We start from the raw sequence: 26,942 nt of genomic DNA, 5'->3' as shown, positions 1-26,942 counted from the left end.
TTTGTATAGGAAGTTATTCCTCTTTCCCTTCTTCCCTACCTGATGAACATTTGAGAATAACATGTGATTTAATTTTTGTCTATTAAAATGAATATATTGGCCGGCGCTGTGGCTCACTAGGCTAATCCTTCGCCTGTGGCACCAGCACCTCGGGGTTCTAGTCCCGGTTGGGGCACCAGTTCTGTCCTGGTTGCTCCTCTTCCAGTCCAGCTCTCTGCTGTGGCTTGGGAAGGCAGTGGAGGATGGCCCAAGTGCTTGGGCCCTGCACCTGCATGGGAGACCAGGAGGAAGCACGTGGCTCCTGGCTTTGGATCGGTGTAGTGCACCAGCCACAACGCACTGGCCGTAGCAGCCACTTGGGGAGTGAACCAATGGAAAAAGGAAGACCTTTCTCTCTGTCTCTCTCTCTCTCACTAACTCTGCCTGTCAAAAAATAATAAAATGAGTATAGACGTTTTAATTATAGCAATTCTTTCAATCAATGAGCAAGGAATATCTTTCCATTTTTTTGTCCTTGATGATTTCTTGGATTAATGTTTTATAGTTTCATTGTAGAGATCTTCCACTTTGTTTAAATTTATTCCTAAATATTTTATTGTGTTACTATTGTTAATGGGATTTCTTTCTTGATTTTTCTTGTGATGAGTTCATAATCATGTAAAATACGTTTACAAGCTACTGTTTCTCATATCTTTAGTTTGTAACCTGCAACTTTAGTAAATTGGTTTATCAGTTCTAACAGATTTTTAGTGGTGTGTTTAGGTTTTTCTATGTACAACATCATATCATCTATAAATAAGGATGTTTTGACTTCCTCCTTTCCAATTTTGATGACCTTTATTTCTTTCTTCTCCTTAATTGTTCTTGCTAACACTTCAAATACTACATTTAATAAGAACAAAATTGATCCACACAATTTTTTTAAAAAAGATTTATTTATTTATTTGAAAGGCAGAGGTACAGAGAGAACAAGAGACAGAAATCTTCCATTCACTGGTTCACTCCACAAATGGCCACATTTGCTGGGGCTGGGCCAGGCTGATACCAGGAGCCAGGAACTTCATCTCAGTCTCCCCCGTGGGTGCAGGGGCCCAAACACTTGAACCATCTTCTGCTGCTTTCCCAGGCCATTAGCAGGGAGCTGGATTGGAAATGGAGCAGCAGGGACTGGAACGGAGCCCAAATGGGATGCTGGCACTGCAGGCAGCGGTTTAACCTGCTGCACTACAGCAATGGTCCCAGATCCAAACAAGTTTTTTTTTTTTTTTTTTTTTTTTTTGACAGGCAGAGAAGATAGTGAGAGAGAGAGAGACAGAGAGAAAGGTCTTCCTTTTGCTGTTGGTTCACCCTCCAATGGCCACCACGGTTGGCGCGCTGTAGCCGGCGCACCGCGCTGATCCGAAGGCAGGAGCCAGGTGCTTATCCTGGTCTCCCACGGGGTGCAGGGCCCAAGCACTTGGGCCATCCTCCACTGCACTCCTTGGCCACAGCAGAGAGCTGGCCTGGAAGAGGGGCAACCGGGACAGAATCTGGAGCCCTGACTGGGACTAGAACCCGGTGTGCCGGCGCCGCTAGGTGGAGGATTAGCCTAGTGAGCCGCGGCGCCGGCCCCAAACAATTTTTAAGGTTTGTTGAATTCCCTGAGCCATAGGTTTGTTCTGTGCGTCTCTGTTTCCTTCAGCCCTTACATCTGGCCTTTCAGAGAGTCAGTGTACCTCTAAAATGTCTTGAATTTCTTCGCTTCTTCTTCAACTACCATCCTCATTGTAGTTCCCATCATCTCTCACTTAAACAATTTCAGAAATGGTTTCCTTATATAGTCTTGCCTTGTTACCATTCATTTTACACAGAGAAGTCAGAGCTTTTTTAATAATGAAAATGAATCCGTATCATTCCACTTCTCAAACCTCCAACACATCCCTACTTTTGTAGTGTGCAATATAAATTTACTGGGACCTAACAGGCCCTGTAGGATCTGGGCCAGACCACAGATCTCTTAGTAGGCCCTCTTACTGTATCCCATTCCAGGCATGAAGGCCCTTCTATGTTCATTGAACAGGCCCAGCTCTTTCCACTCAGAGCCTCTGCAGCAGCTGCTGCCTTCCTCGGATCCTTGCAGAGCTGGCCCTTCTTGGTGTTGAGAGCTCAGCTCTGTATCACCACCTTAGACATGCCTTCCATGGATATCTCCTAAATTTGTCTCTTGCACCCTCCCCTAGAAACTTTTCTTAAAAAATTGTTTTCATTATGTTTGAAAGGTGGAGAGGCAGACACATTTCTTCTATATGCCAGTTTACCAATTTCTATATGCCAGTCCAAATGCCCACAAGAGCTACAGCTGGGCCAAGCTGAAGCCAGGAACCTGGAACTCAATTTTCTTTACCCATGTGGATAGTAGGAACCAAAATATTTGAGGCATCATCTGTAACCTTTCAGGGTGTGTATTAGCTGGAGTCTGGACTCAGAAGTAGAGCCAGAACTTGAACCAGGACTCTGATGTGGGTTGTATGCACCCCAAACAGTGGATTAACTGCTGTGATCGCTTAGAAACGTTTATTACCTCCACCTTATTATAGACAGGGAAATTAGTTTTTTAAAAGGATACTTATTTTCAAAGGCTAAGTGCAAAAGTTTCTGGTGCCTTACTCTCCCATGCCCCTCATGATCTGAACAAAGCTGAAACTGTCTTGATAGTCTGTCACCAATAAAGCAAGGGAGCTGGAAAATAATAGCTGACTTCTGGGAGAAAAATGATTGAAGATACGCTGGGGAGTCTCTCATCGCCGTATTGGAGTGCTTGATCTATCTCCCCTGACGTCTGCTTGTGGTGCCCTCAAATGGTGGAAGGGGTGAGGGTATCTCCTGGGCCTCTTTTGTTCAGGCACTAATCCCATTCATGAGGTACTGTCTTCATCACCTATTCACGTTCCTAAGTCCCCACCTCCTACCACCATGACCTTGGGATGGAATTGCACCATTGAACTTTGGAAGGACACATACATTCAGACCATGGCACTCTGCTTCCATGGCAGGTGGTTCCTGATGTAGTCAGCATTTTGAGGGCTGGGGCCAAAAACTGGGCAATGATGCTGTAGCAGAACCAGCTGAGCAGTGACCACAGTTAGTGATGGGATCAGAATTGGAGCATCGGTGCAGGGCAAGCAAGTCCATCCATAAAAAGGATTGCACATACGGGATTTTAATGTGGCCACCTGAAACACAAAGTTATTATGAGTTTTCTGCTAAAAATAGTATATATCTATATGGAAAAAGAAGTTCTGTAGTTCATCTAACATTTTAAGTAATTTAAAATAAGTATAGATTTATGAGCTACCATTATTTCTTTCACTAACTATGTTTTATGACTTCTCATAATTACTGGAAAGGGGTTTTATAAACATAGAAGTTTATATTTCAGATAGGCAAAAATGGGCTTATGGTAAAATAATTTGACAGAGAGAATGTCCTTGACTTTCAGAAACACAGGTGAATCTGTCACTTTTGATAGAGAACAGAGTCTGGTCAAATTTGTCTTAGCTGAGTACTCAACCAAGCAAAGCTCTTTGCCTAGTTTGCTAGCTTGCAACTTTTCTTAAGTCAGCACAGACTGTTGCTGTCGCAGTATTACATGTGACTAAATAAAATGATTTGAGGTCCAATGAATTCATGTCATGGCTTTCTCTTCACTAAAATTGTTTCCTGTCTTAAACAGAAACAGTTTTATATTTTCCTTTCTCATAATATCCGACAAAGGAAATGATGTAGCTTTGACAGGTATCTTTGAGGACTTTGCTTTGCCTGAGCACCTGCTGAGCCATTTTGGCAGTTGTAGTACTGGGTTGCAAACAGCTGCTTGAGGTATGCTTATTGAAAAAGTGATTGAACGTAAGGTACTAAAGCCTAGTGAATAACACCCGGATTTTGGAATGAGACAGACCTGGGTGCAAATCACAGCTCTGTCACAGCCTGTAATCCTAAACTGTAAAAATAGGACAATAAGGCTGTTGAAGGATTTAAAAGAAAAATCTGTAAAGCACTTAGCACTGTGCCTGAGACACAGTGATTTTAAAAGATAAATCTATGAGAATAATGGAATAATCTAAGTTCTAAATTAAGACGTCAGAGGTTGTAGTGAAAAGAATCACAATTTTATAAACATAAACTTGATATAGCCTATTATCTAACTAATCATTTATGATGTACCAACATTGAATTCTTTTAAATATTTTTTTGTTGATAATTTGTTGTTTAAAACTACTCAGGAGTTAGAACAGTTTAATTAGTTTTTTTATGTGCTGAGAATAAAAGATTAAACAGGGATAATGTAACTTTACCTTCAGTTTGGAAATGATGTGAAGAGGACATATGATAAGGACATTTTCAGCTAATGACAGTTTGCCTTGCCGTGTTGCCATCCCCACAGCCCTGGTTCTGGGAGTCTTTTATAATTGAGAATCATTTTTCCTGTTATTATTTAATCCATAGAATAACTTAACCCCCTTATATATAACATAAAAATGAAGCTATCATTTTTTCCACGCAAGTTCTGAGACTCAGGCTGTACCTTGTCATTTAAAAACTGGTCATTCTTGGTTACTTAACCTCTACAGATCTAATTTCAACAAATATTTGAAGCTTACACTTAAAAAATAATTTATTAAGCTAGGCCCTCTGGGCATTATCAAATATGAGAGGACACTAGCCCAGCCCTCAAGGAGCTTAGAATCAAGTCAGAAGGCCAAGTACAGGAATGTTTGTCAAATGTGGCAGAGGAATGTGGATTGCCATGAAAGCAGCACAAATCCTGTTCTGAGCTGTGTGGAGGAAGGGGAGGGTTTGTGTGGTGGCCAGAGGGCAGGAAGGGAAGCATGTTACAGAGAATACCTGAACTAAACCTCTGAATGAGCGGCAGCATTTCAACTACCTCTTTGCAATTCAGCTGGAGGTGGCAACGTGAGCAAGCATGAGCCACGCTCCCTCCGTGGTTAAACATCTTAAGTCCTGTTGTCATATAAGGTACACTTACAGGAACTGATAAGATTAGATTGGGTGACACTGTTGAATTCCAGAGAAAGGATTTAATTCAACAGGAAATAGATCTCATGTTCCTCTTGTGAAAAAGAAAACAAGTACACTTGTTCTGTTTTGATTATTTCAAAATTTGTTAAAGAAATAATAATCCCATAATTTCATAAATAATTATGTAGTCGCAAGTTCTCTCCAGCACCATGATTCCATGACAATAAGTTTATTTAGATTGACAAAAAATGGATGTCTCTTTCTACTGAAATTTTTTGACCCCAACACTTCTACATGCAAACATAGCTTCTCTGCATTTGGATTCTTAGGGTTTTGTATAATGTTTAATTGCACTTTGCATTTCCATTTCATATTATTACATAAGTATGCATGTCTTCTTTTTCTTGCCAAATGTTAAACTCCAGGAAGTGGGGCCCACATTCAACCTCTCTTTGTATACTCTTGTAGTTCTCCCCTTAAGAGGAATTCGAAAGTATGTATTGAATGAATTCACTGCTTAATATCTGCTTCCTAGTGAGATTACCAGACTCAGTTTATATGGTATAAGTCATATATTAATGTCTACCTGGAAAATTCTTGTTGGAAATTATTAAAACCACTACTTGAAAAATCAATTTCTTGACTCTTGTTTTATTAATTTTCTGGAGATAAAACATCACTTTCTCTTGTCTGTTGTACTTTTATTACAACTCTAATACATGTTCCTGTAGAAACTTCTTAAGTTACAGATAAGCAGAGGAAAGCAATCAAAATCCTGACACAGAAATAACCATAGTTACTGTATTAGAGGAGTTCATGATGCAGGATTCATGCATTTTGGTTTTTTTACTTTTAATACTCATGTCTAATTTGCCCTTTAGAAAGACTACACTATTTATACTTACTCAAGAGGTGCTGAGAATGCTCTTTACTTAGCCAACACCATGCATAATCACGAAGATTAATCCTGGCAAAACGGGCAGGAGAAATTGGTTCCTTTATAAACATGCATTTTTTGCATACTAATTAAAGAGTATTTCTCATGAATTTATTGTCCTTTTATATTTCCCTTGTGAAATTGCCTCTCTATTTTTTGACTCTCTCTCTCATGATTTTTAAGAACTAGATATACATTAATAAACATTTCCCCAGTCAGGCATTTGTCTTTTCCCATATTTCCTTTCAGAGTCACTGATCCCTGGGAAGAGGGACTAATAAACTAAGTGAAAGGCATATCTATGATCACTTCTCCTCTCACTTCTAAACTGAGTCAATGTCACGAGGTAGAATTTCTTCCAGGAATGGAAGCAAATATGAAAACAACCAGTGGAATGTTATTTTCTCTAGGAGGAGAAGTATTTTCTGACACATGGTAAAAATGGCATTTAAGTTTAAAAGATGCCCTTACTTTTGACAGTTCCCAAACCAACAGAACTACTTTCCTTTTACCCTTAAGAATATCATTCATAGTAGTGATCTCAAAAGGAACAGAATGGGCAGTGCATGCTAGCAATGACAAGTCAGATTTGGTATTTACAGTCAACAGTAACGTCTGTTCATCCACTATTGATGCCTTGAAGTATTTCCATGGGATATGTATGGGAGGCATATATGGCTGTGCCCCACAAATTCAATAAAGAATGAACACTTTTATGGCTTGGTAACTATGAAGTTGGCTGGGGGCAATGATGAAATTCTTTCTTCTTGGAAAATAGAAACTATGAAGGGGAAGAAATGTGGAAAAATAATTACGAAAGACAAAAAGAAAACCAACATAGCTGGGAGTACAGAAGTACAGGGGGAAAAAAGGAAATAAGAAATACACATTAAACAGCAGAGCTTGAGAAGTGAGGCTGAGAAGAAACACATTCTTTGAATTTATTATACCCGAGTTATCAAAATATGGTGCAGTGTTCATTTTAAATGACTCAGTTTCTGTAAGTGGAGCATTACAAATATGGAACTGGGTTTTTTTTTTAAACACTTTAAATGAATTTATTCCTCCTATGACATAAAAATAGTTAACTCTGCCTTCCATGGAGCATAAATGTTGAAAGCATTTTTTTTTCAATTTCTTATATTCTTTTTCAGTACACAGAGCACACAGCTAAACTGGGAGCCAGCAGCGCTGCAAGCTGTTTGTTGGAATTTAGAGTCCTGTCAGATTTCCCCATGATTTTCACGTTTGTTCACCAGCAAGTTTCAGAAGCAGGAGGAAAGCTGATCATTTATAATTGTAGTTGGCTTAGATAAATCAAAGGTGTTTGGGCAAACGCTCTTTCTATTTGAAGTCAGCTTAACATTCAATGAAAGAATTGGCTAAAGGACCAAAATCTAGGGATACAATAGTTTGTAATCATGAAACCAGCCTAGATGCAAAGAAAAAAAAAATAAGGAAATCTCTGTTTGTTTTGCAATGCGGGTGAATCTAGGAACACAGCAAGCAACAGATAATAATAATTTTGTGTCATTTATTCATTTCTTGCTCTTTTCCAAGATCTTGTTTGGCTCAATGCCGTATTTAGAGAAATGAGCATTTTGAGACAGAAACAAAAATATAAGTGTTTGGCTCTTTCATAAATACCTGTATCTAAAATTATTAAAGTACTTAACAAAATAATGCTAATATGAAACTGATCGACTTTTATTAAAACACAAAACCAACATTGTGGCTTTCTTCTTAGGTAAGTTCTAAAGCTTTATTTTAAATAGTATCAATTAAATGCTAATAAGATAAACTTAGTCTATCAGAAATCAAGCCTGGATGGTGTCAATTCAATTCTAAAGGTATTTAAAGTATAATGGCTTAGGGAAATAAATCAAATAGGGATAAAATTCTTTTAAAAAATTGAGAATGATCACCAAAAGTCTAATGAAAGTTTGTGAATCGTGTTTCTCAAATGGCCACTTAAGCAGGCTGACTCATGCATGGCATGTTCTCCCTCCTTGGCCTCTGTCCACAGTTCACCAGAAATTTGTGATGAAAACTGAAGGAAACACACCACGCGGCTTCAAATCCTGATATACCAACATGGTTTGCATCACTATGGAGGCCAAGACTCCAACACTGCACCACTGTGATTAGGAAGAAAATAGGTTTAAAAACCACGAGTTGATATATTAGTACTTTTACCCCAATGACATGGAACCGAACTATCTTGATAAATTGTTCTTCTCATTTTTAGTTTTGTCAGCCTGATTTCACCTACTCCCTCATCTGTGAGTCCTGATTTGTGAAGCTTATTTCTATGGTCCTAGGTAACTTTTAAGTTTAATGGTTTTCAACAATACAGTTTATTCTATTCCCTCAAGTGGAGCAAAAACAAATAATGAAAGTATTGAACCAATTCATCTGTTTTCTAACACCTGGCATACTTTTCTGACTTCCACACTGGCTTTTTCACATGTTATGTATATACACATGCATCTCATCCACACATAAATATGCCTACAAATACGCATATACCTGCTATCTATGTATCCATATACGTGCATATGTAATATTCTGTCTACACACACACATACACACACACCCTACACCTACACAGATCTGCAAAGAAAAACGTCAGCCTTACGTATCCGAAACGATCCCAAAGAGTTCAAAAGCCAAGATCGGTAGCACCAATCCACGGAAAGGTAGGATATTTAAAATCACAAAACACTTTTGTGGACTCTGAGACAAACTAAGCCACAAAAAACCTGCACACACAAGCATAGCTGGAGGACACACACTGCCGACAGAAAAGTGAAAAATGAAACCTAGCTGATACCTTTTTTTAGCTCAGCTGTTGAAAAGCCAATTATCTACCTGTGAAGGGTGAATAACACGCCACACACACGACTTTGGCAACACTTGTTTCTAGTCAGGAGTGGGAAGCCCTACGCATCTGCATCTGGGCAGCATCGTCTCCGTGAAACTGCGAAGAAAACCTCAACCTGCAAGGCATTATTCCCAGCTGGAAGGCGAGACCTTGTTGTCCATCACAAAAACCTATGCACGAGTTGGCGGCGTGCTGAAATGCGGAGTCTCGTCCTGGCGGAGTGGGAGGGCCACACTGGGAGAGACTAATAAGGGCAGAGATGCGTCCCCCGTCCCCACTCGGGCCACTCCTCGGCGGTGCGGCGGCCCTGCCCGGACTCCACGGCGCCTCCGAAGGGCTCTCCCACCAATTCAAGGTAAGCTGCGCAGCTTGGCCACCGGCCCTTTCACTCGCTCGCCAGCCCGCACACATGCCCGGTCTGGGTCATCTGCTCGCGAGTCTGCTCACTTGGCGTGCATCTGCTTTTCAAGAACATATTTCAAAAAAGAAAAAAAAAAAAACCGTGCCACACATGTCTGTTGGTTTCGGCGGGTTGGATAACGCACACCTGCAATTCCGCATGCCCGTAGGTAGCTCAGAGACGGGGCCAGAAAACGACTGGCAGACACGGCCGCTTTTCCAGGCTACCTACACTGGACTTCGCGTTCGCATGCTCGCATAATGCAGGCTTTCTGCGTTCCACTTCCGTCCCAGGTGGGTTCTCGGGCTCTGTGCACTGGTAAGGCACAACTAGGGAGCAATGCTGACGCAGGTGAAACCCGACATCAAATACCTAAGAAGAAAATACCCGTGGGGTTAAATGCACAAATCAAGTAAGCTCAAGATCAGTTCACGCCGTTAGGGCTTTTGGGGGGAAGTGGGGGAGGAGGGTGGGGAGCCTGTCCTAGAGATGTTACCCAGTTTTGGGGCCGTAAACGGGGAGCAGCGAGGTTCCTGTGCCCAGCTCCCCGGCCAGGGGCTACCTATTCCGACCTGCGGGCGTTTTCTCCCAATGGCAGCACCAGAGGGGGCGGCGCGGGCGCGGATCCCGGGGCTCCGGCCACCCCAGCCCAGTCGAGCCCCGGAGCGTGCCACCCTGCTTCCTAATTACCCTGCAGCCTGCGCAGCGCGGCCCGACAGAGCGCCGCCGCCGTCCCAGCCGTCCTCGCCGTCTCCGCGGGAACGTCCCGCGCCGGGCGCTCGCCCGACGCGGCCCCCTCCTCGGCCGCGGGAACCCGGCCGCCCCCGCCTTCAGCGCGCTGGCGCCGCCACTGCCACAGCGGCCGTGGGAAGCAGGCGGCGCGCGCAGCCGGCTCGGGCGCTGCGGGGTCCCGACGAAGTTTGTTGGCCCGGAACCAAGCTCGCCGCCGGGCACGCCCGCTCTGGTGGAGCAGGCAGGCGTGGGATCCGTGGGATCGAGACCTGCCCGGTGCAGGCTAACTGAGCGGGGGCGACGCCTGGGCGGGTGAGCTGGTGGACAGGCCAGGTTAAACACGAGCCTCCCGGCTGATGAGAGGGTGGGGAGAGGAAGAAGGACCCCGGGAGGCATCGCCAGTCTCTGGGAAAGAAGCACTTGGGGGGCAGAATGCTGAAAATGCATATAGCAGGAAATAAACTGTGCTGCCTCCCCCCACGCCACCTCCCAACAAGGCTTCCGACTGTTTTCTGGTTGGGGAAGTCTGAGGAGAACAAGATGGAGTGATCAGGGCGCTCAAGAGGATTTTACACCTGCTTAACTTGGGAGGGGAGGACTCCTACCTTCCACCCCGCCATCATCGTCTCTCTTGCCCAAATCAAGCACTATTGTTCTTAGAGAAGGAGAGACACCCTAATCACATATGTGGTTTTCAGGGTCTCCTTGCTGTGGGTGGGGTGAAACCAGGAGAACCCTGTAGAAGCTGAGAGATCTTTGATGGGTCCCTGCGAAGGAGTGGCTGAGATGTTCAGGCATACAAGTGGTTAAAGCGTACACAAATGTCCCCTCTGAAGGGGACATGGGGTCCTTTGGGTAGGAATAACTCTTCAGAGTGGAAAAGATGACAGCGAGTAGAAAATTCTCTCCCTAGGGATCACAAAGGAAAGTACTTGGCCTGTATTTCCATGCTAATCTCTTAAAATGGTAAGGCATCTAAGTGGGGCTTCCTGGGAGAGAAAGGGGAAGGTGTGGCAGTAGAGCAGAGCGAGCCTGAACTTGCATAGACAGCTCAGAGAAAGAGCAAAAAGAAAGTAAATGACATATGCAAATGACCTACGATTATTACTGCAATGGGGACAGTTTGTCTGGCTCTGAATCCTTGCCGCCCAAGAAAACTATCCAAAGCAGATGGAAGCCCATGCTATATTCTCAGAAATGGAGAATTTCCTTTTTTTTTTTTTTTTGGTCCTCCAGTTTCTCCTGATGCAATTTTAGTTCATTTTCTCCAGTGGATGCATGAGAAATGACCAGTGGGTGCAGAGAGTGGGTTGTTCTAGAGGAAAATGATATGGAGATAGCAATCATGGTAGTGTGGCTAATTGGCATCGTTAAGTGCAAATTCAAGTGAAGAATGGAAAATAAACAGGAAGATGAAGAAATGGAGCAATACAGATGACTATATATAACCCTGAAAGGAAGCTGGGAAAAGACGAAATGAGTGGTGTCAGAGTTGTGATATCTGAGGCCACATTGAACACATTCATTGTAAATGGGCAGAGAATAACTGAGGTTTAACAGAAGAGAGCAGGGAGAACATTCCAGCAGGAAGGAATGGCATGGATGAAGCCTGAGAGGTGGGAGTGAGCAGTCCTGTGCCTACTAATAGAGTCCAAGCTGGAGGGAAACCTGAAGGAGGACCTGCCAGCAAGAGACTGGAAAGGAGAAGCTAAGAGGCAGCAGGCTCTTCTGGGTGCTTTGTTTGTAGGCCAATAATAACAGATGAGGAAGTTGCATGTTCAACTTAAAAGTTGGGGAATGCAACAGTTAACCAATAGACCTGATTTATCTATGCATGGATGTGAAGAGCAGAGCTGCTGACCCTTCTTTTTGAGAGATAGAAAATTCTGATGTTGTGGAAATGACTAGATAAAAAAAGTCTTCAAAAAGAGTAGGAAAACTTGATGAATTAGAATAGTGTTTTGTGACACTGAATCACTAATATAGCTGTGGGAAATAATGTAGATAATCGTAGTCAGAAACAATGCAGGCTGGATGTGGTGGTTTAAATTGAGAGTCATCAGAAAAGTTGATGGAGGTAATTATAGTTCAGAGAAGTGAGTCAATAAAACAGACAAGATTGGGAGAATGAAGGTAATTAGGGATGCATGCTTAGAAGGAACTTGAGGTTTAGACCCTATAGGAAGTAAGTACTAGTTTAACAGGAGAAGTAATATAGAACTTTGAATAAATGTGATAGTTTAAGAGTAGTACAAACACTAGGAATTGGAGTATGTTTTCTAAGGAAGCAGAGAATTAATTTTAACAGTATTTTGTCTCAATGATGTTCAATGAGCTTTCTTTATAAATATAATTCCTTAATTCAAAATATACTTCTATAAATGTTCCTTACATAGATGTATTACTTAACAGTTCTCAAAATTTTGATTTAATTTCAGTCCAAATATATTGCCTTAGACCATAGTCAACCTATGAATTGAACACAAGCACCTACTACATGTCCTGTTTAAAGAAGATGTGTGAATAAAATAGTCTATATGGAACATCTTGGAGAAAAAAGGCAGATTTCAAATCAATTATTACAGTGCAGTACAGGTTTAGCATCTGTTATCTGAGATGCTTGGGACCAGAAGTATTTGGGATTTGGGATGTTTTCAGATTTTAGAATATTTTCACATATATATTAGTTACCCTGGGGATGGGGACCAAGTCTAAACATGATGTTGCAATGATATGTTGCATTTTCAGCTATTATTTTTAATGCCCCTGTGTTTTGACTACAACATCTCATATGAAGTCAGGTGTCAAACTTTCCATTTGTGGTGCCATGTTGGAGCATTTTGGATGTCAGACACTTCAATTTAGCAATATTCAACCTCTATAGTCTGACCTGAAGCAAAGTTGGTGCCACATTCAGGTGGATCAAAAGGCAGTGATTAATGAACCCTGCCTGGGATGGTTCTATGGGACTTCACAGAGGATGTGACATTCACACTGCATGGCGAAGTTAGGATAAGTGCTCTTCAAATGGAGAAAGGATTTGGGGACCTTTCAGCCATCAAAAACACATTCACAGAAGTCTGACAAATTGTGAGAATTGTGAACACTTTGATGGAGCAGTGTTTTGGAGGAGATAACAAGACATGAGGCTGAGAAAGATGAGTTTGATAGACCTAGGGATTTGACAAACCTTGCTAGGTATTTGATATGGGAAGGGGATGAATAAAGAATTGAAGATGATTTTGAAATGTCTAACTTGGGTTCCTAAATTAATGATGATGCATGTAATTAAAATTTGAAGGTCAAGAGGTTTCTGTTGAACACAGTAAGGCAAGGAACTTTTCCCGAGTTGCCAAAAAAAAAAGAAAAAAACAAACAAACAAACAAAAAACAAACAAAAAACCAACTCTGTAACCTTATTTCAATTTCATTACTCCAGGCAATGATACAACTGTGAAATTGTATTCTACCTAGTTCTAAATAGGGATATTTGTTTGATTATTTACTTGGATTTTTAACTCTAAAGGTTTAGCTTTTGATCTTTTTTTTTTTCTCCCTAATGGTTTATAGACTCTACTATAGCTTTACTAAAGATAGATTCTCAAGATTGGTAAAAGAACAGATGTATGACACACCTGTTGTTTTTGCTCATTTACATGATGTGTCATTTAATAACAGTATGGCCAGATTTTCCTGGTGGCGTTACGTATAGGCATATTGGAGAGTAGTCAAGAAGGTGTGCATTAAAGATGGACTCCTACCGAGTCACACAGCATTTCTATTTTTGACAAATGTTTTGTAATTTAACAAATCAGACCTACCTTTTTGAAAGTAGAAGTGTTGCATTGTGCTCATTTAACAATCTTCTTAAAATAGTAATTCTATTTTCTTACACTTGTTCTTTTATGTTATTTTCTGTTTTGATGTTGTCTTTACCCTTTACCTAAAACTAAGTTTCCAAGATACTTAGCATGATAAAACTGTACATGACATAACAGTAAAATTATTTGAGCTCCAATGGCAGATTTGATTTGTTTTTACTCAAAAGCTTGCTCCGAGAGGGCCCTTGCCATTTTGGCAAACCCACCATTCCATCATTCTGTCTCATATTTTCCTTTCTTTTACTTCCTAGAATCTGTCTGAAGGGTTATGTGTGTGTTTACCTTTGATCTCCCTGACCAGAGTGATGCAGGGACTTCTGCTTGACTCGCTGTTTACTGTCACTGGTTCATAGTAGGGACTTCATCCTACTAATGGAATGAAATATTAATGTTTTATAATATTTCTATGTATTCTGTATACAAATTTAGAGTAAGAAAGAATGTGTTTAAAAATCTGTGCCCTAATTAAAATATTCTTAGTTTTGATAGTTTTGCCTTATAAATTTCAAGGATGGTGTTAGGAAATTTAAAGGCAGACTAAGAGGTGGCTGTTTCCAGGTGCTGTGGACAGAGTGTAAACTTAGTGGAAGGTTCACATTTGTGTGAGTGAGACTCTTCATTCTGCAGATGGATCCAGAAATAGAAAAAGATGGAGGATTTATGTCTGGTTCAGATCAGAAGGCAGCACATCCCAGAAAGCCTGATCTGTTTAATTCTAAACTTGACCTGGACCTTTTAGGTCTTTTGGAAGCTATGTGCTGAGGTAAAACATGTCTGTATCAGTATTATTGGCTTTATTTTTGATTTTCAAATATTTTGACACATGGTATTTAAATCTCTATCCTCATGCTATGTTAATGCCTGTCCTTCAAGTTATGAATACTAAAATCCACATGTAAAAAATTCCTTCAGAAATGTGACCCATATTCTCCATATTCTGCTTAAAATGTATCATGAGCCATCTTTAGAAAAAATTATTTGAGGGCATTAAGAAACCTTGGAATTCATATTTTATTCTGAGGGTCTTCATTAGTTACTTTAAGAATTGAAGTTCTATGTTGACTCTTTTATCTGGAAAGAGCAATACATAATTGTCATAACACTGACTTGGATTCATTTGTAAAATTACCTTGATAAGCAGCTAGTTAGGACCTAAGGAGACAGAATAGAAACCTACCCAGGTTTGATGAGGAAGGAGACTGTGAATAAAGCCCAGGATTAAGAAATCCTAAAAGGGCTCCAGGTGAGTGTCCAGGGCAGCAAGAAGCAGCCTGAGAACAGTAAGTGTATGGGAATGATGAGAAAGATTGGGAAAAGCAGAAGTTTAGAGAGGTACCAAGGTCAAAGGAAGTTTCTTGCCTTTGACAGTTGTGTTGGCTCCAACCCTGTAAATGCCTCCAGCAGAGGTTCCAGTTCTTAAAAAAAACGTGTTTATACAAGGATTTATTTAGAAACTTTGATAAAAGGTTTAAAAAATGTTTTTAGCTGAATGGAGTACATATTTAATCATTATCTAAACAACAGAAACCTCAATTAGTAAACACACTTTAGGAAACACAAAGAGGAAGAATGCACATAAATAACCTTGGAAATATTATGAGATCTTGAAATACCTTAAGAATTATACATGTATTTCACTGTCTCCCAATCATTGTATTTCATTAACTTATTAACATTTAAAAATTCGACAAAGTTATTGAGTCTCTGCTGTTCCAGAAACTATGCTAGGTATCCACTATACAGTGAAGGACAAGACACAGTTGCTGTACTCATAGATCTTACAATTGTACAATAAATGTGTGTACACAGCAAAATAAAGTCTGAGATACAGAATTATGGAGCAACAACACTTCTTGGTCAGATAAGAGCTCTCCCACACAGGAACACTGATGAAAGATGAAGGATGAACAGGACCCAAAATGTTTCAGGATGAGGAAATAGTATACCCAAAAACCGTGAGGTTGGAAAGACTCTGGGAACTTGAGAAGTAGGACATCTGTGAAGAGAGCAGAAGATTGTTCAGCCGTGAAAGGCTCTTGGATTATATTTGAAGTACAATGGAAAACCATTAAAGATCAGAAGTTATATGATCCAAATTTCATTTTAAATAAGGATCTCTAGTGCTATACAAAGGACGAATTTGATGAGGAGTCAGTAATGGAGGGGAGAAACTAGTTAGGATGCTGTTGAGAAGTCAAGACCAGGGTGATTTGATGTAGGACAATGACAGGAATAGAAGTGGATGGCTTCGCGATGTGTTTAGGGTAACATGACTGGTGGATGGTTTGGATGTAGGGAAAAGGGATGAAGAAGACAGAAGAATCAAAGTGATATTTGAGTTTCTGGTTTGACCAAAAGTAAAACTTTTCAAAAGTTTTACTTATTTTCATTTAACTTGAAAGGTAGAGAGCAAGGCAGACAAATGGTGACTTTCTTATTCTAAAGAGAATCTATCAATGTAACTGAAACCCTGATATGAATTAATTTATAGTAGACTTGATTAAACTTTGAAAGATTATAAAGTGATATAACATTTTTTTCATACTTAGACCTCTTAGGATAGCTATTCTAATAGTATTGTGATTGTCAAATACACTGAGCTATTATATTTTTACTTGTAATTTACTTCCATGCTAGTTCACTATAAAAAAGTTGTTTTTCATTATGAGATTCTATTTAGCAAGTCTTATTGTAATACCCATAGACAAGAGGTATGCATTCAGAAAGACAGCTATCAGAGGAAGTAGGTGTTACATACATCCATTTTTTTCTTTTTAAATACAAGATTGCTTTTCACATGTGCCGTAATGACTTTTTATAGCATTGATGATTTAATTCTAATAACATACTTAAATTTATAGAAAATATTCTGACATTAATTAAGCCAAAAGATGCAGAACTAATAGAAAACTGAACTGTGGGTAGTAAAATCAAATTTTAAAATTATGAATCATTACATGTGATACCAATAGCATAAGCAACAAAAAATAGATGCCTGTGATGATCCCATGTGGGCACCCATTCAGGTCCTAGCTGCTCTACTTCCAATGTTCTTACTAATGCAACTGGGAAAGCAGCAGAAGATGGCTTAACTGCTTGGGCCCCTGCCATTCTTGTGGGAGACCCAAATGGAGTTCCTGGTTCTTGGGCCAAGTCCATACCGTAGTGGCCATTTGAGAACTGAACCAGTGAATGGAGGATCTGTATTTCTGTCTGTCTCTCTCCCCCTCCCTTCCTGCACCTTTCCTCTTTCCTGTCTCCCTCTCCCCTCCCTATTCCTGTCCTCTCTCTCTCTCTCTCTCTCTCTCAGTAACTCTGCCTTTCGGATAACTAAAATGAGTCTTTAAAAAACAAGCAAAAACAAAAACAGTATCAAAAGACACAAACAACAGAATGAAAACTAAACCTACAGAATGGAAGAGAATATTTGCAAATCAGAAATCTTATAAGGAGTTAATATCCAGAATATATAAAGAACTCCTGTAGTTCAACAACAACAAACTTGTTTGCATATATTAATACAAATAATTAGATAATCCAAATAAATTATACAGATGGCCAATAAGCATGTGAAATGATGTCCAACATTGTTAATAATTAGGGACCTGTAAACCCAAACTACCATGAGACACCATCTCCAATTCATTTAATAGTTGTGTGGCAACTATTAAAAAGAAAGGAAATAACAAATGTTACTAGGGATACAGAAAAGTTGGAACTTTTGAGCGTTGTTGGAATATGAAGTGATGCAACTGCCATGGAAAGCAGTATAGTAGTTCTTTAGAGTATATGAGTATACAGTAGTTCTGTTTTTCATTTTCTATCAATTCTATTCCTGGATATAAGTGCAAAGAATTTGAAAGAAAAGACTCAAATTATTATTTGTACAACCATGTTCATAACTGCATTGTTCACAGTAGTAAAAGATGGGAGCAACCTAAAGGTCCACCAGTGGATGAATTGATAAAATGTGGTCTATTCATACAATGGAGTATTATTCAGCATTAAAAGGGAAGGGAATTCTGACACATTGCCACAACATGCATAAATTTTTAGTTTATTAACTGAAGTCACAGAAGATTAAAAAATGGTTCCTTTTATATGAGGTACCTACAGTATTCAAAAATCATAAATGCATCAAATAGAATGATGGCTTCCGAGGCTGAGGGAGAGGGGAAGCTATAGTTTAATGACTCTAGAGTTTTAGTTTTGTAAGACGAAAGGGTTCTAGAGATGAATGATGGTGGTGATTGCACAAGAATGTGAGCACATTCATTCCACTGAACTGTAACTAAAAAATGGCTAAGAACATATTATGTATAGTTTACCACAATTTAAAAAAATATAAAATTGAGAGAATTTAAGTTCTAAGAGACTGTATCAACCCTGATAACTAACTAGAAACTAATCCAAAAATATTCTTGGAATTCTTTCATACAGATTAAGGTATATATTAATATGTATATGTAATCATATACCCTATTATGTATTTATATATAAGGTAAAGATCTGTTTTATCTTTAAGTTTTTCTGGAGACAATGAGAGGAACTACATGTGATTAAGCTTATTGGAACATTTTTCTCCCTGCTGCAGATTTGTGTCCACTTGTTCACATGGTTTCAAGGCACAATGAGGCGCACTGGCTCTTGGAAACTCTGGCTTTGGATGGCAATGTTCCTGCTTCCTGCTTCCACTTCCGTGTCAGTCAGGGACAAGCCAGGTATCTATGCCACCTCCTTACCCAAACTCCAGATGTTATTTATAGCCTTTAGATCTTTAAGAAAATATTAATACAAATCTTTTTAAGACTTCAGAAACCATAGATTATAAATATATTAGTACAGAGTAAATAATTCATTTATACCACTGCTCTTCACATCATACTCATTAATTTTAAAATTACCTGATTTTTCTCAAGTATTATATTAGTGTAACTACCCCTGTCCTTTCTGTCATTGATATTTAAAAATATAAATGTGTGTATGTAAATTTATATATATATATATCATTTCCCTTCTAACTACTGCATTCAAGTTAAAAGGAAGCTCATCACCAATTAAGATTAATGAGGACACATCTAATCTTAATAAGGGAAAAATGAAAATAGCAATAAAGGGAATATATTTTAATTTTATGTTAGTTTTGTATCTTATGAGGCAAACACAAAATTGACAGATTTTTAGAGCATGTTTTGAGCTAAACATATTTACTTGCAGCTGCTAAATTAATCATCTAATACATCTTGCTAAATGGATTTACAGCAATTTGAAATATCTATTTCCATATTTGGTTTTTAAAATGGGTAATGTGCTCGATTTGGAGGATATTCTTGAACATTGAGTATGTGTAAATTATTGGCATTGGTTTGTTCCATGTTACAATTTGAATGAGACACATTGGAGAAACCATTTGCTAAGATAAAACTCCAGCTCCCTTCCATGAAAAGGATTATATATAGTATATTCTGATGATGATTATACAGGACATAGTCTAAGACTAGGTCTTATTGTGCTTATTTGTTTGAAATCTTCTTTAATTTTTGAATAGCATGAATAATCTCACTAATTAAGTAGAGACTTTTGAGTTTGAAACATAAAATAAAATCACTTATAAAGGCATAACCAATCTTGGTCTTCATGGTGTATAAGACTTAATGGTCTTTACAGTGTTTGCTCATTTAGTAGGAGGTATGTTTCCTAGAATAATCCACAGGAAGGTTTAAACATTTTACTGGATAAATAGCTTCGTGTGGCTGTCATACAGCTTTAGGGGCATACACTTTGAGAAATACATCTGCAGTGACTTATGAATTACATATCTGCTGAGCACGAGAGAGGATTTTATTGTGATAATGTTGCCGTTCTTGCACATTCATGACTGCTCGGGAAACCTGGAAGGTAATGTGCTTTGCAATTTATTCAGAGAAGATAGGTTTATTTTGTTTCCTTTTTGGTTTGTTTAAGTTAAAAAGGAGAATGAATCTTTGGTTGACTAGGACATAGGCACAAGCTGGGGTATAATTGTTGCAATTGTTCCTGATGAAAACAATGACCTGAAGTATCTACATAAAAGGTTCTCTGGTATCAGTTTGAACAAGAATCACCTGCCATCTATTCTCAGCGATAACCACAATACAGGTCAAAGTAGAGTAGGATTCAGTAACTACATCTTTTTTTTTTTTTTTTTTAAAGACTTTATTCGAAAGGCAGAGTTACAGAGAGGTAGAGGTAGAGAGCGAGGTCTTCCATCCAATGATTCACTCCCTAGATGGCCACAACATCCAGAGCTGTGCTGATCCGAACTAGGAGCTTTCTCTGGGTCTCCCACGCAGGTGCAGGAGCCCAAGGACTTGAACCATTTTCCACTGCTTTCCTAGGCCACAGCAGAGAGCTGGATTGGAAGTGGAGCAGCTGGGACTCAAACCAGCGCACATATGGGATACTGGCACTGCAGGTGGCAGCTTTACCCACTACACCACAGCACCAGCCCCAGAAGATTTATTTATTTTACTTGAAAGTCAGGGTTACTCAGAGGAGAGGCAGAGAGAGAGGGGGAGGTCTTCCATCTGATGGTTCACTCCCCAATTGGCCGCAACGGCCAAGGCTGGGCCAAACTGAAGCCAGGAGCTTATTCCCGGTCTCCCATGTGGGTGCAGGGGCCCAAGGACTTGGGCCATCTTCTACTGCTATCCCAGGCCATAGCAGAGAGCTAGATGGGAAGTGGAGCAGCCAGGACTAGAACCAGCGCCTGTGTGGGATGCAGGTGCTTCAGGCCAGGGTGTTAACCCACTGTGCTGCAGCGCCGGCCTCTCCAGTAATAATAAGGTCCCTAGGTGAATAGAATGCAGGATGTCTGGGGAAAATACTTGGAGAAATACTCACCTTTGGGATAATTAACATTTCATTTCCTACCCTCTTCCTCTGTAGATTATCTGGCATGTTATGCCACCAAGTTCCTTTTCTCTTTTATTTTTGCCTTCAGTAACTCTTTAAAAAATTATGGTTTAAGAACACAGTGTGAGATCTACCCTATTAAATATTTTCAGTATGCAACACACTTGTGTTAACTGTCAGCACAGTGTTGTTGAGTACCATTTAATCATCTTGCATAACTGAGATTTCCTCATTTTAGGATTTTCTAAATATTTTGCTTTTGTATCTTTAGTGTCTTAATTCTTTAATTAGTTTGTATATATGTCTACCAAAATGCATATATTCTATTCCAATTTATTTAACCAAATTAATCTTTTTGAAAAATTTTCCTAAGAGCAAGACTTCGAAATTAATCTGAACTCTCACAAGATTGATATATCACAAAGCACTAAAGGAAATCATAAAGAAAAAAACTTAAGAGTTGATTTTTATTATGTCATTTGGTAGAAGGTGCTCACAAAAAAACACATGTGAACATGAATGGAAATGGCTTAACGTCACGTGTCACTTGCATTAATTGGAAACGTCAGCAAAGCACTAGCCGAGGGATTACTGGAGTATGTGATATGCGGGGCATAGCCTGGCAGGGTGCTCTTCTAGTGTCTTGTGTGTCTGATTCACAGCACCAGCTTCCCTTTTTAGTGTCCTCATGTGCAGACCTGCGTGTGTGGTCACTAACCATTTACCGGAGGGAAGTGATTGCATCTAAAAATAAAATACAACAAATTGAAGCAGAGGCTAGAGTTGCAGCTCTCAGGACTGTGAAGTTGTCAACAGTTTACTGTTAAACCTAAATATATGAAGGATGAGTTAAGTCTTCTAATCATTTTACTTCAACTCTATGGTTTGTTTAATGAGTACTTGGAATATCATCCCAGTTGGGATAGAATTCAAGAGTAATTTGGAAAGATTCAATAGCAACTTGATCTTTACAGTCTTGAAGGTATTTTGGACTTGTTATGTTGAGATTTCGTGGTAAAGCAAGTTGTGTATTTCCGTACTACAGATGAACTTCAATCCCAATGTGACAGTTTCAGCTGAGTTGGTTGTCAAGAAATGAGACAGAATTGTATTAAAACATATGCTACACTAGATAAACTCAAAATTTGCCTTAATCTGTTGCTTGGCACTTTTTTCTCCATTATACAAGCCAATGTGTCAAATAATTAAAGTTTCTTCTTCTTAAAATCTGTTCTAAGGCAAAAGTTCTAAATTATAAAAAAAAAAAGTAAAAGGCTAAGTAAACAGATGACAGAAGGCCACATAAATTACAAATTTCTTTTGTATGGTAAAGCTGGTAAAGCCTCAGGTTAAGTATCTAGATGGAGTTAATTACACATTTAGGTCCAAAAGTATTCAAAGAAACCCTCCTTAGTTTTCTGATAATTGCAAGGGAAAACTATTATGCTGAAATACAATCTCTTCTAGTTGGCAAACACCTCCTTTTTCTTCTTTTTGTGTGTGTGTGTGTGTGTGTGTGTGTGTGTGTGTGGAGATTTATTATTTGAAAGAGTTACAAAGAGAAGGAGAGAAACAGCAAGTGAGAGCGAGCTTCCCATTCAATGGTTCACTCCCCAGATGACCACAATGGCCAGGGCTGGCCCAAGCCAATGCCACGAGCCAGGAACCCTATTTGTGTCTCCCACAGGGGTGTCAGGGGCCCCAGTACTTAGGCCATCTTGCACTGCTTTCCCTAGGCCATTATCGGGGAGCTTGATGGGAAGTGGGGTGGCTGGGACACAAACTGGCCCCCATACGTTATGCCAGCATCACAAGCAGCAGATTAATCTGCTACACCACAACACTGGCTCCTAAACACCTCACTCTCAGAGTGTGGCCATACAGGGAATTTTACCGTGTGTGTGTGTGTGTATGTCTAGAATTTGTTCAAAACCCTAGTTGACAAATACTTGGTAACTCCTGTAATTTGAAAGTGGAGGAAAGCCTCATAATACCTATTTTTGTGGAGTAGTTTTGTACTAGAGATGAGCAGTAAAGGTGCTATGACCTTTTGTAACCTCTCCATTAAGATAGCTGTGTTCCCATACTTTTTTTTCTTAAGACTTATTTTATTGATTTGAAAGGCAGAGTTGGAGAATTTGTCATCCCTGCATCCCTGTTTCACTCCCCAAATAGCCTGGAGCTGGGCCAGGCTGAAACCAGGAGCCTGGAACTCCATCCAGGTCTCTCATGTGGGTGTCAGGGACCCAAGCATGAGGCCTTCTTTGCTGGCCTTCCCAAGCGCATTAGCAGGGAGCTGGATTGAAAGGGGAGCAGTCGAGACTCGAAGCGTTACCCATATGGGATGTAAGTGTTGCAGGTAAAGGCTTCACCCGCTGTGCTACAATGCCAGGGACTCCCTGTCCCCCCCATTTTACTCTTGTTTAGTCACCATTTCATATTGTCTCTGTTATATTCTGGTCTGGCACACTTTATCTATTTGTGTTAATCAATGTTTTTCTCCCAAGCTTAGCTACTCAATATTCCTTTACCAGAGGAATTGCAAAGTATGAAGTATAGAGAGGTGGGAGGGCAACTAGGATCAAGGAAATGAAGAGGCCTGCTTCCTCTCCATACCCTGAGAAGGTTGCTCTAGCCTTTTAAAAAATCCAAGACCTCTGACAGCTCTTGTTTTGCTCCCTTTACAAAGTGAAAGCAAACTAGTTCCATATCTGCAGTACATCTTTCCTCTTTGTCTTCCTCAGCTCTAGTCCTCAGGAAAGTGCTGTGTCACCAGTTCTGTACCTGTGGGTAAAGAAAACGCTCTTCTCTAATGCATGTTAGTGAGGGTTGGTAAATAGGACCTCTACTTAACTGGGCAGAGTTGAATTGTGATTTTACAGGTAATAATCGTGTACTTATTATATGTACTCCTGAGGATAGGAAGAAATAGGAAAACCAAAAATGAAAAAATGGACAAAAGGAATTTGCAGATTCTCAGGGGATAGTCCCTGCCCCTTTTCTCTCCTTGTTTCACACTCTGTATGATCACATCTGTTCCTGTGGCTTTAAATGTGATTCATATAGCAATCACTCCCAAATTTCACACTCCAAACTTCTTTTGAGTGCCATATCTCTATTTCTAGCTGCCTATTTGACAACTTTACTGTTTGAACTTTTTAATGGCACCTCAAACTTAGCATTTCTAACACTTCTCTTCTACCACAGATTCATTTATACTGGCGAATCTCCCTTCATTTCTCTTGGGAGAGTCTTTTCAGTAAACTAAATGTTCATCTAGCTAAGCAGTCCAACTCTTCCTCCTAACTGCAATCAAGTGTTTAATCATGTCCTGCTTATTCTTGTGTCTCAATTCTTTTTCCTTTCTTCCATCCTTATTGTCATCATCAGTCTGAACTCCTATCACGGCTGGCCCAATAGACTGAAGGCATGCAAGTGGGATTGCCAGACACAATACAGGATGCCCAGTAAAATTTGACGTATAGATAAACAATGAGTAACTTTTTAGTAAAAGCATGTGCCAAATATCACATGAGATAGGTATGATAAAATTTGTTATTTGATATTTAAATTTAATGAGGAATGCTATATTGTTTGCTAAACTCAGCAATCTTAGAGGGGTCAGGAAGGCTGCTCTCATGTGGGAATGTTTAAGCAGAGACACAAAAGGTAGTGAGAGAGGGAGGCTTGCGAGCACCTGGAGAACAGTCGGCATCAAGGCCCTGAGGCAAAGGCATGTTCAACGTACGGGAGGAGTATTGAGAAAGGCCAGGAGACCAGTGAAGTGCATGAAAGGGAAGCAGGAGGAATTTGCTTCTGAGCAGTGTATCTGTGCTTTGTGTGTTGTCTGAGTCTGATTTCTAAGCCTTCAAGGTCAAAGACTAGACCTTGGACTGTTGTGAATTCACCAAAAACAAACACTGCTCTATGAATCCTTTTTTTTGGGAAAGGGTCAACCCTTGCTCCGTGCAAGTATTTCTAGGTATCATGTGAATAAGGCAGGTATCGAGCTGGTGTTGCAATGTGAGTGATGCCACCATTTGTGAAGCTGAGTGCTGGTTTGAGTCCTGGCTTCCTCTTCTGATCCAGTTTCCTGCTAATGTGCCTGGAAGGCAGTGGAACATTGCCCAAGTGCTTGGGCCCCTGCCGTCCATGTGGGAGACTCAGATGGAGTTTCTGGTTCCTGGATTTAGCTTAGCTCCATGTTGGCTGTTACAGCCATTTAGGAGAAGAGCTTTCTCTTTCCTTCTCTCTGTGTTGCTCTGCCTTTCAACTATGTAGAATTTGAAAAAAATAGGTTTCTGAATTTTTATCTTCTAGCTTATCTCAGCAAGATTTAATTCACAGTTAATTGAATATTGTAAGACAATAGTGCCCCGTTATTCTTGGAAATGTGTTCCAAACCACCCAGTGGAAGTCCGAAACCATAGACAGTACCAAACACTAAATGTACTATGTTTTGCCTATGATAAAGTTTAGCTTACCAATTAGGAACAGTAAAAGATTAACAATAAATAAAACAGTTAAACTTTTGAGCTGTTCATCCCTTGTATTTTTTTAATATTTTCAGACCATGAGTGGCCTCAAGTAATAGAAACCATGGAAGGACAAACGGTAGATAAGGGGAGACTGTGATACTGTATTACTCACACACGCTGTTATTTAGGTACAAGTGAGTAGAAATATAAATTGTTTCTTCACCAAATTCTATGCTTTCTTCCCTTCCAGTCAAAAAAAATATATAGTATAACTGATATAGATGTATGCTATAACTTAGTATGAAACCAACTTAATATGGCTCAACAAGTGGTAACACGTGTAACAGAACACATTCACATTTATTTTCCATGATACTTACAATGTTGCTTACCCCTTTTGTTTTTTATTATGTACAAGGAATTGCCTCACCTCTTATTTTTCCTAAGGCTGGAGGCTTCTGTGCTGCTAGTCTCCATTTAATATGAGCATCAACAACATACACTAATCTATTAAATATTACATCAGTTAAAAAGCCAAAAATTAAAAGGATAGGTTTGAATTAGTCTGGACTTCTTAGCTATTTGAGAGCAGAAAGGGAGAATTCAATGTGCTTTTGGTGATTAAGAAAAATGAAAAAGGGATTTTTGACATGTCTCCACTGAATACTATATTAAACCAAACATTTACATGTATATAAGTATAAAAATTAACAATTGTAGGAAAAATTTGTATCAAAAGTTATCTAATCTCAAGATTAGAATGCTCAGCAATATAATAGGAAGCCAAGGCAGCTGGTAAAAACACAGTACAAGGAATTAGAGATTCAGGGTAAACATGACTGTGTGTGTGAGGGAGGGGATTTCCATTCTAAGCACATGTTTAGAACTAAGGATGAGTACAAAATATGTTTCTACTAAGGAAGAGTTTATTAGGTATGATATTGTTTAAATTATTTTAGCAGCAATCTTCAATACAGAAGGCAAAAAAAGCTGTCTTATAGGAAACATGGGCTTTATTTCAACTCTGCCATTGAGGGTTTATTCGGTCTTAGTGTTTTTCGGATGACTTGTTCTTAGATGCTCAAAATTCTAATTTTTGGGGGAAGAGATGAGTAAAAATTGAAAGAAAAATATTTTCTGTGTATGCAATCTAGGTAAAATCATAATATAATCAAATATAAACTAGCTGCCTTCTTTTTTGTTTACTTTGGTTCCTTTTAATGCATAAAAATTGCTCTACTTTTCACAAAAAACATATGATCCACAAATTAAAAATGCATTTGATTCTCTTAAAGACATTTGATAGAGAAATACTGCCTTAAATATTGCTGGACATATTAAATTCCATTCATTTAAAAGTGACAGACATCATCATATATTCATTAAGTGCTCAGAAGAATTTAAATAAGATATATACTGTTTCCAATTTGGCAGTAGGCCAGCATACCTTCCCGTCATTACCAAAGTATCATAGAGAAAAGTCCCTTTCTGCTGTGTTGATTTGTTTTGCTAGTCATTTACTGGGAAATTCCCTATGTTGTGAATAAATCAATCTTATTTATTATTACGTACCATTACTCATGTTTATTACAAAATTTGATCAGAATTTAGATTTTTTAAAAAGTTTTGCAAGAATTATTTTTATCTTAAAATATTTTCTCAGACACTCATTTCTTTTTACTCAGTTCAGTAAATCTTAAGTGTACAATGCAATGAT

The 26,942-nt window shown here is 39.3% G+C and overlaps 1 protein-coding gene and 1 long non-coding RNA gene across 3 annotated transcripts in view; one reads left to right on the top strand and one right to left on the bottom strand.

The window, feature by feature from the left end:
• Positions 1–6,655: 6,655 nt before the first annotated feature.
• COL19A1 (collagen type XIX alpha 1 chain) overlaps positions 6,656–26,942 on the top strand; it is a 415,341-nt gene continuing 395,054 nt past the window's right edge. Inside the window, exons 1-2 of one of the 2 annotated variants that reach the window (XM_051855527.2) lie at positions 6,656–9,195; positions 18,448–18,574. In XM_051855527.2, coding sequence (XP_051711487.1) covers positions 9,100–9,195; positions 18,448–18,574 — 223 coding nt within the window. In that variant the 5' untranslated portion in view covers positions 6,656–9,099. The remainder of the gene's footprint in view (positions 9,196–18,447; positions 18,575–26,942) is intronic. The other variant, XM_051855528.2, reaches the window with a different exon arrangement.
• On the bottom strand, positions 8,853–10,441 carry LOC103349791 (uncharacterized). Its single transcript, XR_007923241.2, has 2 exons — positions 9,931–10,441; positions 8,853–9,612 (listed from the first exon to the last, which is right to left on the bottom strand). It is a non-coding gene; the product is annotated as an uncharacterized lncRNA (long non-coding RNA).

Source organism: Oryctolagus cuniculus, chromosome 5, assembly GCF_964237555.1.
Source record: "Oryctolagus cuniculus chromosome 5, mOryCun1.1, whole genome shotgun sequence".
Classification (NCBI taxonomy): Eukaryota; Metazoa; Chordata; class Mammalia; order Lagomorpha; family Leporidae; genus Oryctolagus; species Oryctolagus cuniculus.
The sequence above is the reverse complement of the archived record's forward strand: the minus strand, read 5'-3'. Positions and strand labels throughout refer to the sequence as shown.